Source organism: Poeciliopsis prolifica, unplaced genomic scaffold, assembly GCF_027474105.1.
Source record: "Poeciliopsis prolifica strain line A6 unplaced genomic scaffold, Auburn_PproV2 SCAFFOLD072, whole genome shotgun sequence".
In the NCBI taxonomy this organism is placed as follows: Eukaryota; Metazoa; Chordata; class Actinopteri; order Cyprinodontiformes; family Poeciliidae; genus Poeciliopsis; species Poeciliopsis prolifica.
In genome coordinates this window covers 1,872,638-1,892,950 of record NW_026562447.1, presented here as the reverse complement: position 1 = coordinate 1,892,950, position 20,313 = coordinate 1,872,638, and the positions used below count along the sequence as shown (strand labels likewise).

At 37.4% G+C, this 20,313-nt stretch overlaps 1 protein-coding gene across 2 annotated transcripts in view; it reads left to right on the top strand.

The window, feature by feature from the left end:
* gpr158a (G protein-coupled receptor 158a) overlaps positions 1–20,313 on the top strand; it is a 58,065-nt gene that overhangs the window by 5,636 nt on the left and 32,116 nt on the right. For both annotated transcript variants that reach the window (XM_055020949.1, XM_055020948.1), the window contains exon 2: positions 5,854–5,959. In XM_055020949.1, the coding sequence (XP_054876924.1) occupies positions 5,854–5,959 (106 nt within the window). The remainder of the gene's footprint in view (positions 1–5,853; positions 5,960–20,313) is intronic.

Genomic DNA, 20,313 nt, shown 5'->3' with positions numbered 1-20,313 from the left:
TTACCAAGTATTTTTGGTCTAGTTTCTAGTGCTAATATGTTAGTGCACTTGAAATAAGTCAAAAGTAACTTACAAGTATCTTTTTAGCAAGATATAGAGGCTTGTTTTAAATAAATAATTATTTAATGTTTCCATGTTGTAAGTAACCTGTTATGTTTCCTTAAACAGGTTAGGGCAGGTCTATGGGCGATACAAAACAGTCATTGCCTTTTTCCCCCCACAAAATTAGTCCTGAAAATGAGATTTCAGTCTGCTCAGTTCTTTCTATCTATAGCTCCTTTTCGGGCATCTTGTCACTTTAAACCCAAATAAGTTATTGCTGGCCTCTCACCCCTCAACTCAGCGTTTACATTCGGACGTGAAAATGGCTGCCATCAAATGCACAATTATACAACTGTACACCTTTGTAAAGCATTAGTAGAGCCTTGTGCACACCTGGTAAGAACACAGCAACTGTTTTCTAGAAATTAAGTCAACGACAAACATGTCTTCTCCAGCAGTCAGCAAACATGTTGGAGCTCAGCTTGGGTTACTAGGCATTAGTGGAGCCTCCTGCACATCCAACACCAATGCAGCAAAGTGGTTTCTGAATGGTAAATCAACAACAAAAGACTTTTCCAGCAGCCATTGTACAGTAGATACGGACGTAAAACTAACTTGCTGGAGTTGCAAGGGAACAGGATGGGCTCTGCTGTGGTTGCTAGGAAATGGCAGCTTTTTGAAACGGCCCAAAAACATGAACTTATTGTCAAAAAAGACAGCTGGAGGATTTTTTTTAGCGCTTTTTTAAAGCTGTTTTCAGAAGCAGTAAAGACTCATATGGAACTAGAAAATGTGCACAATCTGAAAAGGCAGCTATATATGTGAACTTCTATTTCTGAAAGTTATCATTTATGTTTTTGGATGTGTGAAGTTAATTAAGTTTACTGTTTTATAACTGCAACACGTTTTGTCTGAATTTCAGAAAACACCTTACTTTGTTGTCCTTTGAAATCAGGAATGCAGAAAGTGAGATGGAAAGAACCAAAATGGAAGCAGTCTTTATTGTCATTCAATCGCAGCTCCTTTCGCCCCGCGGCTGCCACATCTCTTTTGATGCTCGGCGACAGAACTCAATAAAATGACCCGGCCTGCACTGAAATGCTCATAGTCGAGCAGCATTGTGCCCGGCGGCTTGACTCGCATTAGCTCCGGCGCGTCCTGTCAACTTAATGCATTTCCATCAAGGGAGAGACACAGGAGACGTTTTCATTGGGAAGACCCAGCCGGCTCTCGCATTGTGATCGTTGCGTGACATAATGCAGAGACCTGGCCGCTCTCAAAGGACAGACATGTTCCTATCGGGCCATAGAGCGTGCATTCAGGTCTTTCTTGGACATGTGTTTGGGTTTGAACAAGGTGGATTATTCTTAGCTGACATTTCTCCTTTTGTGCATCAATATCAACTTCTTTAGACTGTTGCTCCTTAGACATACACAACAAATTCTGCAGCGTCTATTTGTCAGAATTGGCATTAATTTAACGCTTACATAGTTATTTCAACAATAGTTTGAGTAATTATAACTATTTCAAGTGTTAAAAATACTTAATTTCTTGTTGAAATAACTAATAACTTAATGTTTCATCATTAAAAACATGGGATTAAATCTGTAGAGCAAATGCAATTTCTGTTTTTAATGGAAGTTTTACCATTTTTTTCTTTTCAAATTACAATTCACTATAAATTCATACTAATTCAGAACTCATATTTTTCAGGAAAAAATTAAGATAGCACTTAAAAGTATCAGTTTCTCTGATCTGACTTTTTATAGGTTTATATTTCAGTAAAATGAACATTGTTCTTTTATTTTATGAACTACTGACAACATGTTGCTGAAATTTAAAGCCAAAATTTAGTATTTATTTTCAGAAAATGAGAAATGGTCAAAATAACAGAAAAGATTCAGTGCTTTCAGGCCTTAAATACTGCAAAGAAAACAAGTTCATGTTCATTTAGGAACAACAATACTAATGATTTAACTCAGGAAGAGTTCAAAAATCAATATATGGTGGAATAACCATGAGGTTTTCAATTGTCTCTTAATTTTTTTCAGAGCTGTATATAATTTTTTTCAAATCTTAGACAAAGACCTGCTGTTAATCCTTTTCATAAATTATTCTTAGTATTATGAATGTCTCTCAAACCTTTTCTTTGTATTTTGGCTGCTTTTTCACTCACATCCAGTGAAAATTTAGGATAAATTTGAGAGAAGGCTTTGGCTATGTTATATTTTTTTCTTACAACTGCTGCTTTTCATTCTAAACTTTTGTTTATCAACATGTGACATGTTCATTTCAAACTAAATGAATGAAATAAACAAATAAAATGTCACACTCGACCGGCACTGCGTTATTGCCTAGCTGAGCTCCGTCCTGTCAGGTCAGCTGGATTTACCTCTCTACAATGGCTGCTGGAAATGACAAATGAAAATTGTTTTGTTGTTGGCTTACTTTCCAGAAACCAGCTGCTGTGTTCTTATCGGTTGTGCAGAAGGCTCTACTAATGCTTTTCAAAGATGTACAGTTGTATAATTGCGCATCTATTTGTAGCCATTTGATCGTGAGTTGAAGGTATGACCAGCAAGACCTTATTTGGATTAAAAGTGACAAGGCGCCTGCAAACAACTCATTCTAAAAGTAGCTCAGTAGCTTAGTTTATCTTTTATCTTTCCCTTCCTTGCTGTTTCACATCTTCTCTGCTTAGCTGCCTCTACTTACTTCTGATTAGCTACTTTGTTTTTTTTGTCACCTCTCCCTTAGTATTTAAGCTCCTCAGTTTTTTCCATTCCTCATTGACTGTGAAATTACCCCAACTTCCTGATGATTCATTGTTAGCTTTTCTGTAAGTGACTTCTAGTTTTCATTAGCTCTCTTATCAGGATCATGTTTACAAATCATAGCAAGATGGAGCTAATTATGTGGAGCTGGTTCCATGTTTTCAACAGTTTTAGTCAACTTCAGGACAAAATACGGTAAAGAAAAGGTGCCAGTCTCTCTTCGCTGTGCAGGCCTTTAAACGCACAAAAAATGGCGTATGAAATGACTGAACTCTCCGTTTCCTGGGGCGCCTGTATCTCCGACTCTCTGTGGTAATCCTGTCTTTATGCCCATGGGCCTCGATGGCCACCATGATGCCTCTGCTCCTCATCGTCACTCTCAGATTACCAGCCCCTCTGCCACTCTCTCAGCCATTAACTCTGTGTCCTGCCCGGCAGACGTTCGCTTTTATTTCTCTCTCTTCTCTCACAAGCTATTTTACACACCATATGTCTGTGTGTAAAAAGACCACCAGGGAGATGGAAGCAGAAACAAATCCTCAAGTTTGGGTGGATTACATACAAAAACTGGGAAGTAATTCCTCAGCTAAATCAGCAGCACAGCAGTTTGCCCCAAAGAAGGACCAAACCAGCAATTATTATTAAGAGTACAGACAGAAAGAGGCTTGCACTCGCCTGGTGTGTCCAGGCTCCTGGATACCTGGAGAACACCCCGAAGCAGCAGCATTTGTGGAACTGTGTGTGTGTGTATTGGTCTTGACAGGACTGTTTAATCTTGTATATTCAATGTTTTTATATTAATTGATGGTTGATTGAGGCTACCTTTGTTTGTTATCAAACATCACTATTTCAACAGAATCAAAAACTAATTCAATACCAACATGAAAAGCATTTTACTTACTTATCATCCAACTTGATTTAAATAGCTGAGATAAATTGTTCTCAACTTCATGTCCAGCTGAAAGCTCCCAACGGCATAAACTGTAAAAACATTTGATCACCATTTAGGTGAATGTGTTTGCTGTCAAATCATACATATTTTGAGCTGTAGAAATCATAGATATTGTCTTGATCTTGGGTTTCCTTTTTCCGGTAAATATTTTTAAAAATGGCTGTCATGTAGCGGAGAACATAAAGTCCTCAGTTTCACTTTTGGCCTCAGATTTTGCAACATATTTTTAGTTTTTAGTATATTTTTAGCTAAGATTTATCCAGAAAGGACTATTTCTAGCTGACATTTACTGTTGACTATTTATCCCTCCGTATTGAGAAGATGCTACACAAGTTACGTGATTGTTTACTATATTTGCTGTATTTGTCTTTGACCAGACTGTTTTATTTGACATAAAAATGTACATTTAAGTAGCATTAGAGAGGGAAACTGAGATTCTGAGTTTGAAGGAGTCACATCCAGTCTCTTCCCCCAACCTTTGTGCTTCTCTTTATTGGTGGGTAATGGATGGCTTTGTTGCTGCATCAGCAAATGGGGCTTAATGGTCCTGGGAGAAGTACAAGCGATTGGTGTGAATGAACAAAGAAATATGATGGGATGAAAACATTATCTGTATTAGACCTGAACAGTTGGATGGCTGCGGTACAGTGGCATAATTACAGTGTTGTAGATAAAGTCTTAATACAACATTATTTTTTTTTTTACAGGTGATGAATATATTGTATATAACTCCTGTTCATTACTGTGTTGTGAAACTATTATACACTTTTATTGACGCAAAAGGTGACAAAATGCATTATTAAAACAAATCTATATTATTTTTGCTAAAACTGCTTTGGTCCTTATTACAGCTGTACTGGAAATCTACATGAATAACATGATGGTAATTTGTACTGGGAAGTTATGTGCATCTATATTTAACAGCCAACCAAGATGCTTAGTCAATTCCTGTCTTATTTCTGCTGGAAGCTACTTGCCATCATCTTCCTTCCTCTCATTATGAGTGTCTTTACTGTATGCAATTTTCCATGAAGAGAAATTATGATCTGGAAAGTGAAGGAAAAATCTCAAATGTCGTGAAACAGCAGAGATGTGTTGAACAACCAGAGTTTCACAAAGCTGTGAGTCGGCACAGATTTGCCTCCAGCTGTTCTTTATTTTTAAGTTTAGCACAAGTGTGTGGGCTGAGGTCAAAGGGGTACATTTCAGCCATCATTAATTATATTTAAATAATAAAAGAGGTAAATAAAGTAACTTTTTACTCTTGTTGGGTTACAGCTTCCCCCAACAGAGAAAAGACTTGCCAGAATCAGAGATGATAGCTCACTGGTATCACTGAGCTTATTTAAGGGCTTAAATTGGTTATTTTAAGTTATTTGAGAGAGAAATTTATTTAAGATTGTTGTATTTTGCAGCGCACTTTATGGGAGTTTGCACACCTGACAGTCTGGTACTTGGTTTGATTTGGGACCAAATTTACAACATTTGTTACATTTTCAACTGCTGTTGTTCACTTTTTCACTGCAAATGTGGCTCTCTATGCTCCAAATTACATCAATAAGCCTGTCCAGTTTTTATCTTCAAAATTTACATCAAATCAACAGATCATTGGGTCTAAGAGACTGCTCCCTCAGCCTTACTTGATGTCAGTCCATGACCAATCAGACGATTAATAAAAAGTCACATTTAACATCAAACATTAACACAAATATCATAAAAAATATGGTAAATAATCACAAAGTCCTGGCTGAACTGATCAATATGAAAAGATGATGAATATTATTTCATTTTAAGAAACACTTACAGAATGTTTAACAGTTTAATGGGTTTTATCAATACATTCTGGCACAACCAGCCCTTTAAGAACATTCAGATTTTTGATATGACCCAAAATGAAACTGAGATCGACTCAACAAACTTAACTTTTTAATCTGCTGCCTTTTAAGGAAACTTTTCCACAGTAACTTTTTCAAAATCCAGAAGAAAGTATGTTAGGTTTTGTTGTATGCCAATAGTTATGCAGCTAAATGTCAATGAATTGATCGTCGGTTCCCTCTTTGAGCGTCATGTCCTCCTGTGTTGTAGGGGCGTGGTGCGGGTGGACGTTAATCTGCAGGATGTTGATATCGACCAGTGCTCTACTGACGGCTGGTTTGCTGGAACCCATCGATGCAACCTGAGCACTATGGAGGTGAGTGCACCGGACACGAGGCCCAGACAGGGATCGATTGGCTTTGGAAAGTGAACTGTAATACACCCACCACCCCAAGAAGCTCTGAAAGGAAAAGCAGTAAATCAGCATGACTGGTGACAAAATGGATGGAGGTCTGATTACTTCTCAGTGTTACCGTTACTGCTGGCTGACACGTAACAAGGCTGTCTTTTTAAATTTATGAACTCAGATGTACGCTCTGAGTTTTCCATCAATGTCTGTAAGTTGCAACCGCTAAGCTGCAGTTTGTTTATTGAAGGATCCCCATCAGGGCCGTTGTGAACAATCATTTGAGTAATTGAGTATTCTGTCAGTTATTCTGATGAATAATAGAATAAAACATTTTATAAAATAAAGCACTGGTAAATACTGCCATAAACTGGGCTGATATCTATAAACTGTTGGATATCAGCCCAGTTTTTAATATTTAAGCATTCCTAACAATTACTTTTCTGTAGTTCAGAAAATTAACCTTTAACAATAGTAGCTCACTTTTTAAGTTAACATGGACATAAATTATACAAAAATGTGAAATTATATACAATTTAATAATACAGATCCAGGGATTAAATTTAATAGATGAACTCTCACCTTGCCCAGCCATCCATAGTTTTTGTGTTAACAATGGGAATTTGACACCTTTATTCGTTACACTCAGAAACTCATCTATGGGTGGCGGCCATGATGTGCTCCGCCACCCATTTGTTGAGACTGGGATGATATGAAATTTATTTTCCGGTTCATCTGTAAAGCTGCAGTTTATGTCAAGCATCAATTACAACGCAGCAGCCCGCAGTGTTCAGTTTATCTGCTCACCGGTATAAATACACCCGCTGCGCTCTTCACCACCGTTTGCTCTGAATCGGCCACCAGGAAGCAAGAAAGTCTGCTGTACTCCAGGCATCGCACCACTTATTTTAAGGATTCTTATTAGTCCCCCAGAAAAATGACAAAACCCTGGATTTGATTATAACTCAATGAAATACCTCCGTATTCTCCGGACCTGGCTTGAAAATTGGATGTTATGCTGCTAACACTTAGCATTCGTCAATAATTCTGGCGGCAGTGAGAGCGCTGCGCAATATAAATAATCACCCTCCTGGAACACAGTCAGCTAAATAATAAAACATAATTTAGTAAAGCTTTGAGGCAGATAATTTTCCTCGAGGAATTATTGAAATTTCTCCAATCATTTGAGGAATCGTAACAGCTGTAATTCCCATTTGGTTCTACTGTAGTAGAAACTATTCTTCCTGGGGTCCACACCAAACATTACAATAAAAATGCTTTGCAAACATTAAAAGACATAATAGTATTCTTGAACAAAAACAGATTAAACTCAAAACTGCTTCAACATCTTTCAAACATTACAGACATAACAAAATAAAAAAAAAAACATTCCATCATTCTCCGTTATAGATTTTTAAAGATTGTTTAAAAAAAAAAAAAGGTTGTAGGGAAGAAAGACGTCATGATTCCTCATGAAGTTTTGTGATAGGCAGCAACAACCCGTCTCAGTTATTACCTCCATCAAGGCCGCGCTGCGATGAAATATGATGTGTTTCTGTTTGTGGACACCGAATGCACCACCTTGCACGAAACAAGCAGAGTAAGTTTGTAACCATTAGTAACAAAAAGAGGCTCAAGTCTCAAGAGTCTGCTTCCAGGGTCAGAACATAAAACCCAAGTAAAACATTTAGCAGGTGGAAACTGAGATGTAAGAATAGAGGAAATGTATGTGGCTTAGCATTGTTTATTTTAAATCAAGCGTGCTTTGATTTTTAACCAAAGCATGCTGTTTTTTTACTTAACCTATCATCACAGAAGAAAAATAAATAAATATGAAAACATAACTAACCAAGGAGAGACTATAAAGGTAATAAATATGTAATATTGGGAAAAAAATTTATTGATTTGATAAATTATCCAAGCAAAAACAATACTACTTTACAAGCCATAGTTTACTCAAAGATGAATAGGTTGAAGCCTGTTCATGTAATTATTAGCCTACAACAATAAAGGTTTTCTTCTGTCTGACCACTTTAAATAAGAAATGGTCACATATTGATGTCTAAGGGAGAAAATAATTTATTTACAGGCAAACATATTGGTTTATGCATTGGACAATGCGTTAAGCGTGATACTTCCACCTCCATTATCCACAGCTGCTATGAGCTTCATTTTTCTGAAATGATTTATTTGGTTTGGGCCAAAAATTTAAAGAGAAATATACAGAAATTAAAGATTGACATTTCATCATAAGGTGAGGATTTGACAGTGCCATGGACGGAAAACCCAACAGTTACCCAAATATTAGACTTATTTAAGCTTATTAACGTTTCCAGATGAGGTGAGCCAATGAAACGAGCTTCAGCCTCTTGAACACTGATAGATTTCACAGACACGCTGCAGATGAAACTCCTTCATAATGCATGTGTTGTAATGTATGGTAGTGAGCCTCCATTAATAATTAATCACTCTTTGTCTGAGTACTTCCACTCTGTGTATATTCAATAAGAGTAGCTTTTGACCGTGTGTGTGTGTGTGTGTGTGTGTGTGTGTTGTAAAGATGGAAACACACAGTTGATGGCATGTTTGTTTGAAAAACACCGATCTGTGTGTGCTGTCAGCGCAGGAGTGTATCTGAACTTTGCTCGACTGATAAGACGTTGTTGTGGTCGTAGCGCGCGGCAGCCTGCGATCTTCCCTGTATGACAGCTTCTTTGTGCACAAGCGCTCATTAGTGTCATGCCGGTTCCATAAACAAAAGATGAATTACACATCTGTGCAAATAGGAATTACAGTAAGCTATCGCCCTCTCTGTTACAGCTTTCTTGTTAGGAAGTTAGAGGTGGTAAGAGACGGCTTACCTTCTGGAAATGCAACCTGGTCTGCTACGGTTTTAATTTTGATCACACATCTGAAGTTAATTTTTTTCACATCCGCGATGGGTAGAGATGGAAACTGATAATAATGTACCATTACTGATTCTGTTACATACTGTTAAAAAGAATAAACTCTTCAATTCAAGATATGCACCATGTTTCATTTGATTCAAACAGCATTAAAACTGGTTTAAAAAGTAAGAATCCCTTTTGTCCAATGAACATTTTTATATGAATGCGACTTTTTGCATGTCAGCAGTTTTTGTGCAGGCAAATTTGCATCTCTGTTGTGCAGGAGGCTCCACTTCTGCTTTTCATGAAGGATTTTTAAAGACTTAAATGGGACCTGTTATGCAAAAATTCTCATTTTGTTCTTCCTTTTTTGTTTTTTCCTGCTTCTAAAAGCAGTTCAGGCGCTAAAAATATCATTCCAGCTGTGTTTGTGTTGTTGTTTGCGTCTGGAAAATTAGCTCTTTAAAATCACATCACAAATCAGCAAGCACTTCCCCTCACTTAGCAATACACATTGTCCAGCAACCCTAGCAGAGCTCCAGCACATTTGGTCAACAGTTGTATGCCCTGTACAATGGCTGCTGGAGAAGACAAGAGTTTTGTTGTTGACTTGCCATCCAAAAACCACTTGCTGCATTGTTGTTGGTTGTGCAGGAAGCTCCACTTCTGGTATTCAAAGAGTTGTATAATTGCTCTTTTGTTTCCACCCATTATAATGTGTGAGTGTAAATTATAATATTAATGAAAAGTCTGTATATTTTTAAAGCTCAACTCACAAGTTAAGCCCATTGTAATGATTATTTTCCCACAGACATTAGTTTTAAAGGTTTTATGTATGTTAAAGATCATTATTTTTTGCTTCCAGTTAATGAACCAATAAAAAACATTCAAAAATATGTTTGATACCCTCTTATAGGTTGTTTTCCAAAGGTGCTTTTAATCTGACAAATGTAAATTCAGTTTTTACGAGTTGTGTTTGGGTTTTAACATCACAGTTTCCCCCAGCAAACAAAATATAACTCTTGTTTGATTTACAGGAGCCTACATGTCAAAAGCAATCTATTCTAATTAATGAAGTTAGACTGACTGCATTTATTTAGCTAAGTGAAAGCATAAAAATTCCCTTGATAATGTTTGTACGCCTGTCTCATAACCAAATTGTGTTAATAACAAACACAAAAACGATCATCTACAAATGCAACTGAATTTCCTGTTTGAGAAGGAAACTTGTGCTGATGAAGGTGAACATTTGCTGCCATCTTTCACTGTCAGCACTTTCATTAGTGTGTTTTGTAGCTTTTTGGGACATGGCCGCCCTCTGGGCACGTCTCATGGCAGAACATGGTCCTGGATGATGATGAATGTTTCAATCAATTAGCTTATTGCTCAGAACAAGTGGTTGGGCCATGGGGAATCGGAGCCGGTGAAAGGCAGTGACACACAACATAAATGATTACTGCAGCCGCCAGAAAAACGACTGCCGAACAAAGGGAGCAGAAACCACCAATCAGAAATCATCATTTACGCCCTCAAAGGCTTTTCTGGAGCAACAAAATGTTCTGATTGTTGTTATTGTGTGTTTTTTTAACAAATAACATGGAAACAAACAATTTCCTCATACTACAAAAAAGAGGTGTAACTTTTTTTCTCATTGTGTGTAAATCAAACTAAACTTTTTCCTGTTATGTGTCAGTCACATTAGTTAAAATATTTCTATGTGTTAAAGAACAACTACAAATAAGTCAACAGCAAAACATTTGTCTTTTCTAGCAGCTACTGTATATATAGCAGTAAAACCAGCTGATCAAATGTGCTGGAGTGTGTTTGAAGCGGACTGCAGTGAATCCACCGCATCAGAGTTTGATTGCACATTCACACCACCACAAATGGACTTTCTGGAGAAACAGACTATCGTTTGATTAGTGCAGATTAAACGGGGCTGGTGTGAATCTACCTTTAATTTCCCTTTAGGATGAATTAAAGTTCTTTGGTTAATGTACATGTACATATAATCTCTAGACAGTCCTCACTAATGTTTGTTTTTCTCTCCACTGTCCCCTGTGTGGATGTGACACGTGTCAGTTGTGCAGCAACGAGGAACAATCATACACTTGTTTCTCTCACAGTTTTCCCTGTCCCGGGTGTTTCCTCTGCTTTCATTCAGAAACAGAAAGAAAAAAAATAAGTCAGCGCTTCATCTCCGGGCCGGATCATGTTTTGTAGAGTAAAAATAGCGCTCCTTTTGGCGTCTCGGGAATTCCCCTGCTGTTGGAAACGCAGCGTGGTTGTGGGGCAGGGCTCCCCTCAAGGGACCCGTGTCAAGTAGAGAGTAACAACAAGCTGTGGCCTTTTTAACCCGTTGATCTCATCTCTGCAGTTTGGGTGAAAAGAAACGAGTTGATGCATCCTAATTGGAAAGATTCCTGCAATGTTTTCTGTTCAGAGTACATGAAATAAGGTAATTGCTAATTATCAGCTGCGATCTAAGCAGAGCTGTAATTATGTGTCAGAGTTGATAATGGTCTTTGATATAAAGGAAACAGAGGAGTGCACAAACAGATCAGCTCTTTAATTCAAGTTAAGTTAAAACAGATTTATTATGCTGGTCCTGAACAAATACTGAGAGCATCGCTACAGTATGTCTTTCTAAACATGTTGGACTTGTGAAAACATTTTTGGTTTCACAGCTGTACAAATAATGTTTGCTTTACTTAAAAAAGGCGCCCTCTTACTGATTCTCTGTTTTTACAGGTTTATATAGATGCAAAAAGAGTCAAAAGTGACTATTATTCCTTGAATATGTTATAAAAAACATGTTCATTACATTTTACATGAGATTTTATTTCAAATTCACATTTTGCAAGTTTTTGTTCTTCCATTTGGGTTTCTTCTGCTTCTAAAAACGGGGCAGTATTGTGTAAAATGGCCTTTTTTTCAGCTTTACATTATGTCATCAAAAACATACCTGCAGTGTTGTTTTTTTTCTTTCATGCATGTTTGAGAAACCCTTTAATCTCCATAGCAATTCAAAACGCCTGAGTGGGCACAGCCCTGCCTTTGAGACGCAACTTCTCCAAGGAGCTGCAGCTTTCAGGTCTCCAAGCTTCCCCATACAGAGTCACATTCCCATTTCACTCCTCCACTCATCTCCTTCAGACTAGCCAGCAGCAATTAGCAGTGATCTCATTATAGGAGCTCAGTGAAATGCTGGTAAAAAAAAAGGTTAAAGGGCTAATATAGAGAAGCCATGTCCTGAAAGTGGAGTTTAAGAAAGAGAAACAGAGTTTTTAAAGAGACAGAGGCCCGATTTCAAGGCGATAAATTACAATATTTGATGTTGCATAAATTATGTATAATACTGAATAATGCTGCCCCTTTTATGTTTTATTTTAGTGTCTGGAAAAAATCAGTCAAAAACGTCACAAATCAGCAGACACTGCCTCTCATGTAGCAACCTCAGCAAAGCCCAGCCCATTACCAAGCAATCCAAGCAGAGCTCTACGATATTTGGTCAGCTGATTTTATCTATGTATGTGCTGTACAATGGCTACTGGTAAACAAAAACTCTCAGCTGTTCTTTTTGGCAATACGTTTTTTGGTTTCTGGAAAATGAGCCATTTCAAAAACATTTTGTTGTTACCTAGCATCTCCGGTGGAGCTCCAGCATGTTTGGTCAGCTGGTTTTACCTTTGTATGTGCTTTAAAATGGCTGCTGGAAAAGCCAAGTGTTTAGTTGTTTACTCATCATCCAGAAACTACTTGTGGCATTCTTGTCGGTTGTGCAGGAGTCTCCACTTCTGCTTTTCAAAGATGAACGGTTACATAATTGCGCATCTGTTTGTAGCCATTTTAACACGTCGTGGTAAACGTTGACTTGGGGGCGTGGCCAGCAGCGTGAAGACGCCCTAAACAGCTCATTCTGAAAGAACACAGAACTATCAGAATAAATTCTCATTATCTAGGATTGATTTTGTGCAAAATTTGTGTTGAATGTGTTTTGTAAAACCCACAGCCCTATCTCAACCTGATCAAGGAAGCATAAGAGGTCATCTTTTGATGACCTCTTATGATTTTCTTCTCATTTGTTGTCGCAGCTCAGGGGTTTTCAGTTATGATTCAGCTAAATCATTTACGGTGAATCAAAAGGAAAATGCATCATCTTAAACGTCTCAGTTGAGAATTAATTATCCGTCTTTTTGATCACTTCTGAGATCCTTCTTCTTTGCTACTCTTTGAGAATACTAGAAGTTAATTGCCATGTGCTCCTATGCCTGTTTAACTATGTAGGAACTTTGTGCTAATGAGCGCTTTGAGAACATTTCGAGCTCCTCTGACTCTGTTTTGTGTGTAAGTGTATATTTAAAGGAGCTCTCAGCCACTTTAGTGGGAAAACGTGACACTTCCTGAAGCTGTGAATGTCATTATGAAAGCGATATCCCATGGAGTGTGTTGTGTGCATCAGGAGCCGTGCCTGATGGCGGCGTTAAGCCCCCTCTTGGCCAGAGAGCTTATCTCGCCGGTGTCTGGGCTTTGCTCTTTCGACGGCGCCCAAAGCGAAGCGCAGCTGTCCGTGCCTCTCTGTTCGGGGTAACTTCTGATAGTTGACCTCTTTTAAAGGCCTGGATGGCTGCTGGCTGTGTTCTTCCAGCCCCCTGAAATGTCTCAGAGCTTTCTGCATGTGTGTGTTTGTACATCTGAGGTGCAGAAGCTTGGAATCCTGTTCAGAGCCGGAGCAATTTATTCCGCCTTCATCATAAAAAAAAAATGGAAATGTGGTCTAATCCCAGCCTGAAGCAAACGTTTTGACGTCAAAATGCTCTCTGTTTGCCCTCTCTGTCTCATTTACTCTCTATCAGCACACACAAAAACACTGCTGCACGTAAATATAGCTGGAGCTCAGTTTCTAATTAGAAAAGGAACAGAATTCACACTGTCAAACTGCAGATGTTTTTCACTGGGATTTGATGCAACACAGACTAGTTCACAACTGTGCAGCTGAAGAACAGTGATTTAAAATTAATTTAGATTCAAAATCTAAATTAGAAATTAGATGTGCAGTTTTATTCTGAGTTAATAGTTATGATGCAATTGTTGGCACCATACTCATAGCCTTATTTCACTTATAATACGACAAGATTGCCTTGTTGTAAATTAAATAATCTGCCAAAGAAACAAGTACTTTTTCATTAATATTAAAAGTCCACTTACTTAAAACTTGCTCTCATATCTTCTTGAAAGGTCAATTCTAATAAAGTTTTGTCTTATTTCAAGTTTACTAAGATATTTGCACTAGAAACTTTTGTTTTTGTAGTGCAGAGGCCAATTTCACGACACCAGATACGGCTGAAAAGTCAAATAGTTGCTTCTTTATGTATATATGTATCTGTATTTGTATGTTAGTTTTTCCTTAAAATGGTTGTAAAATTGTAAAATAAAATAGTTACAAAAGTATCTTTCATAGGAACTACACATTATTTCTGTTGGCAAAATAAAGATGATTTTTTAGCATTTTGACTGAGCGCCGTGAGCCACACAAATCATTTCAACGTCAGTAAGCACAACCACAATTAATCCTTATTATTTCATTAGAATTGATATGGATCAATTAATTTCATATATTGCTCTCTTTTACTTCAGAACAATATATAAGGTGCTCTGGATTATAAGGTGCACTGTTGGTTTTTGATCAAATTGAAGGCTTTTAAATGCGCCTGTAGTCTAGAAAATACGGCACTTAAAACAGAAAACGTTCCTGAAACCTTCCCTGAACTCAATTTGTACTTTCACAGAAGTAAATGTTCTGAATCTTACTAAATATTTACAATACTAATAAATACAAAAACTAATAAAATGTACAGAAATTTCAGACGATATTCTTTGCAAGTGAAAAGTGACTTATTGTTGGTTTTAGAAAAGCTTTCACTGATTCTACTTTTTTACATCCAGTCCATCTTTTTGCATTGTTCTAGATAAAATGAGATAAATGGACAAGTGGAGGACAAAAAAGAGGAAAAAATATCTCCTGAAACATTAAATTTCCTTCGAATGAAACTCTCTAAAATCTCAATAAAATGACACCAAGATGTCTTCCATGCCTTCTCTATAAGTTGGCACAGATTTCACTCTATACCTCATTTAGTGTGCACACATTTATGAATATGGAAATTAGCCTCCATCTATTTGTGCATCTTCCCTGCAGCAGCTGAGTCTCGCGTTTGCTCAAACATTATAAAACCCCTATATGCTACAAAATGGCAAATATTAAAGCAAATTACCCGCACATCAAAGCAGGAAACATTGAGCAGGAAGAAGAGAAAAAATATTTTACTCTTTTAACAGACAATATATATTTTTTGGCTTAATAGAAAATACGGCTGATATTTTAATTAAATTTTTTGCGATACGCAAAAATGGAAACATGGAACATTTTATCATTTGTAATGTATATAATCTGTATATTTATTTGGTGGTTCTTGAAAATAGAAGGTAAATATAGTGATCACTTGGCATTTCACAACTATTTAAAGGGGCATTTCCATGTAAAATTGACTTTTTGAGCTTTAAATCATGTTATTATGTTATTGCCCCATCAAAACCAAACCTGAAGCGTCTCATAGGGCCTTCCCCTCTCAACTCCTTCAGACTAGCGGCAGCAGGACCCTTGAGTCTTCACTTCTCAGTGAAATACTCATAAAAACGACGTTAAAGACTTAATGGAGGAACATTGTCATAAAAGTTGGATGCTTTTCTGTGATGAGAACCACAGGCTTGTATTTTCATGCTAACAGGCTCTTCACTGCCTCTCTATTTACTCCTCCTTCACTTGACGCTATATCTTGTGCTGACTTGGTCATTTGCAGCCCACCTGGCAGCGTTACTGTAGGTACCGGACGAATCGCTCTTTTCCCTCCTCCTACCTTCCTGCTCACGTATTCTACAGTTCAATCTGTAATTACTTGATGATGGGCTTTCCGCAGGCTTCATGTTGACCTCTGTAGGGTCATTACAAATATCTGCAGAGTCCTGTTCGAGCTTGATTAGGCGCTGTGCTGGACCGGAAGAGCGTGGGCTTGTTTCAAAGAGAGAGGAAGAGGATTCAGCGGGTTCTAATTAGCAGGCAGAATTATAAGCAAGTTTCTGGTTTCCTGGTCAAGTAGAAGACCCCTGGCCTCAGCAGCAATTAGTGCTACACTTACGAGTTGTTTTTTAATTTAATTCCCCTGATTTATTTCATCTAAAGGCATAAGGAGGAGAGCCATGTTTGATCCATGTGGACATTGAAGTGCAGGAGATGAAGAATTAAAGTGATATTTTAATGTTAGTTGCAAAAAATTTTATGTTTTTGATCAAATTCTTATTTTAAAGCCTAAAATTATATGACATTGATACATTCATGATCTAACATTTAAAAAACCTTAATAAAAATGACTTAAATTAGCAATTTGCAGTTTTTAAAACACACAAATAATTTTTTCAACAATAATATTGTTTTAAAAACATACATTTTTAAACATTACTTAGAAAATGTTTAAACACTTTTAAATAATGTTTTTAATGTTTAATAAACATTAATAGCAGTTAGCTAATGTTATCAATGTTTATTAAACATGAATAATGCTTTTTAAACATAATTATTGGTTTAAAACATTTAATTATTATTAGTGTTTTTTAAACAGTTCTTTCAACTTCAAAAAATATCAGATATGCATTTTTTTATGCATTAATGTTTATGTATGATCAGTTCTCTTTAATTTGCATCAATAAAAGTAGAGTTTGAGTCAAGCTATTAAAATTTAACCGTGTTGTTTAATATTATTGTCTCTTTTCCTCAATATTTAAAAGCAGTGAATATTTTAATGCATCCGTCTATTAAAAATATTAAAGTGGGCCAACAAATAAAACTAAAAATACAGCCTGATGCAAAACAAAGTGTATTTTCTTTTGTTCTGTAACAGCCACTAGTGCCAATAAAAACTTAAAAAACAGAAAATATTTCTCTATTAGTGTTTTCTAACTGTAAACCTTCTGCATTTTACCTCTTTTTAAAATATCAAGGTTTATTCAACTGGAAGCAGCATTTTTTTAAATAATTGCTTTGATGGATAAAAAAAACAAAATCCAGAGGAGCTGAGAGTAAAAATCGTTCTCATTTTGTGATTTGCAGGTGAATTTGCGCTGCAGAGTTGCAGCTCAGCTGGTGCCGTGCTGAATGCGTCCATCTTTCTCCCAGGAGCTTTTAATGATATGTGACGTCGTGATGTTTACTCACGTCTGCAAAAGCTTGATAAGATTTCCAGTCAGCAAGCTGAGCTTAAAACACCATCATGCATAATGTCGCTTCAACTCAAGTCAAAGTGTTTCTAAAGCACTTCAGCTGAAGAGTATGGAAGCCCATCTCTGCCATGAAAGCGGCAACTTTTAAAGTCATAATTATGGACTTAAAAGTCATAATTTTAACTTTAAAAGTCATAATTTTGAGCATAAATCAAAATGTTAGGCTTATAGGTCATTATTTTGAGTTTAAGTCAAAATTTTGAGCCTAAAAGTTGTAACTTGACTTTCAAAGTCATAATTTTAAGCTTGAAGGTAATAATTTTGATTTTTTGTCAAAATGTTAGATTTCTAAGTCATCGTTTTGAGCTTCAATATCATCATTTTGACTTCCAAAGTAAATTATGAGGTAGAAATGCACACCTTTTCTGTAAGGAGGAATCTCATTATAATGATTTTGGATCTCATAATTACGACTCTGAAAGTCAGAATTATATGATCTTTACACATTTTTGCAATTTAAATCAAGTTCACGTTGATCAAAAACTGTTTTCAATTGATCAAAAATCACAGATTTTTGTGATTTGTGGCCTACTATGATCAAATTTATTAAACGTCATGCAAAGTGGGGCTTTGAGTGTTTGGTATGTTTCTGTGAGGAGAGCTCTTGCTTGCTGGTCTGACAGCGTGGTGCGCGTCTGTAAAAAGGTCCTCACCGGTGGCCATGCAGGCGTCCCGATGGCAATTAGCTTGTCACAGTGTGCCTGATTGACAGCTGTCACAGCTGGGATGCTAACCGCTATGAGCGGAGCCGCAGGGGGAGCCCGGGGTGCAACCACACCACCTGCAACAATCTGTGGGTGTTTCTCAGACACGTGACTGTCACGCAGAGTTAATGAGATGGGTCGTATTCGCTTATCTCTGCAGGTAATGAAGATGTCAGCTCTGTAACAGACACTGATTTGTTTTTATCATTAGAAAAGCCGTCAGCAGCTGACGGAGTAGTCGCCTTATCAGAAACAGCAGCTGAAGATCCTGTAACCGTTTACTGCACAGCTCATTATTTCTCAGTGATTTGGTGCATTTTTTGCCTCCAGCTTGTTGTGAAAACAGCAACACGATTAACTCCTGCTAATGTAGAGTAGCATCATTCCTGCACACACAGCTGAGCATGAGCTTTAGTTTAAAATGGTGAATAGTTTCAAGACTTTTTATGGATCTGTTTGCTATAGTTTCTATTGCAAATATCTTGTTACACTTAAAATAAGACAAACTAACTGGCAAGTAACATTTCGTGAAGATATCGGGACTCGTTTTAAGTAAATGATTCCTTAATATTGATGAAAGTAGTTGTTCCAAATTCAAATTTATTTCTAAAAAGGCTTTTTGCTATAAGTTAATTTATCTGCCAATAGAACAAGAACTTTTTCATCAATATTAAGGAATTATTTACTTAAAACAACCTCATATTTCTTGCTGAAAAGTTACTTTTCAGTTAGTCTTATTTTAAGTGTCCTAAGGTATTTGCACTAGAAACTTGATAAAAGAAACTATTTAATATGTTGTGTTTTTCCAGTGTATTTGATGAGCTGTTGAAATATCTCTGGCTCACGGCTGAGATCATGTGACTGATGGCAGGTGGGCTGCTTCGCCGTTCGCCAAACTCCTCAACCTTTCATCTGTCTCTGGACTGGGACGAACGGCCAGAGCTATTCCTGGCTCTCCTGTCACACATGCTGAAAATATGCAAACACACACACAAATACACCTGTCTCTGGTCATTTCTTCTCAAGTCTTCATGAGGTGGGCATATTAACAATGGCAGCCGGCTGCTGCAGCGAGCACCAGCTGTCCCGGGGAGACGGCCGCAGGGCGATCAGAGAGAAAACCAGGTTCCTGGTTCCTGCACCGCAGCTTCAACCTGGAGGATTTTAATGAAGGTATCTGCAGCGTTGGAGACTAAATAAGAAGGAAATACTTTACAGGCACATCCTTTATCTCTGATACCCACATCGGACTTCAGTAAGTCCGTAAATCCACTTGGTTTGGTTTCAGAGATCGAAGCTTGGCGTCACTGGTGGATAATTTCTGCCAGTTTACATCAACAAACTTAAAAAAGTCCTATCTGAAGCTTCATCATCTGCCTGGGTGTGGAGTTTGGAGGGAAACCCAGGATACTTTCTAAATAATTTACTCAAAATGGTCCAGTTAAAGTCTGAACAGACACAGACATTAGCCTGGTCCTGTGACAGAGAAACAAGAAAATCAGAAGAAAAGATTGTTGATATTAACAGTTGGAATAAGAACTGAGCCATCCATCCATATTGGCTTACCAATCAAAAATCACTTGCTACATTGTTGTTGGTTGTGCAGGAAGCTCCACTTCTGCTTTTCAAAGATGTACAATAGAATAATTGTGCATCTGTTTGCAGCCATTTTCACCCCCCTGTGTAAACGTTGAGTTGGGGAAGTCGCTGTCGCCAGCAGTCATTAAATGGCTCAAAATAGGCAGAACTGAGGAGTCTGAAATCTCATTTTCTAATCATTATCTTGTGGAATAAAATGTGCTGAACGTGTTTTGTGTAGACCACCTGCCTTAACCTGTTCTAGGACGTATACTAGGCCAAACTAACATTCCCTGAAAACAGTCAAATATGAGACAGAAAGCTGAAAAACTAGTGATGGAAAAACGTTTACGAACCAGGAAGTTCAGGGATAACTGAAGATTATGTGGAAAATATACTGTTCACATAAAATGAAGGTATTATTAACAGTTTAAGCCTCATGAACAACTTCAGTGGAGTCAATTTACAGAACTTGTTCATTAAATACCGACTTGATAATTACTTTGGGTCTTTGAGTCTCGGCAGGCTCCGTCAGAGAGCTCTGCAGAGTGAAAAAGGTTTCCCGAAACCACCAAGGAGCTTGACGAACTGTCAAAAATAGCAGCAGACCTCCAGAGTTTGGTCCACTGCTGCGTTTACACCCCTCTGGGGAGTCTCTCTCAGTCAGGTCACAAACACTTTGCGGCGCTTCAAGTGTTGGTGGAAGTACCAGAGCTATTTTGATTCCTGCATTGTTTCTTAGAGATTATATCATATTATTACTCCTCCTTTATCTCCAAAGTCATTTGTAAAAAAGGCTAATCAGAAAATTAAGAGAGAC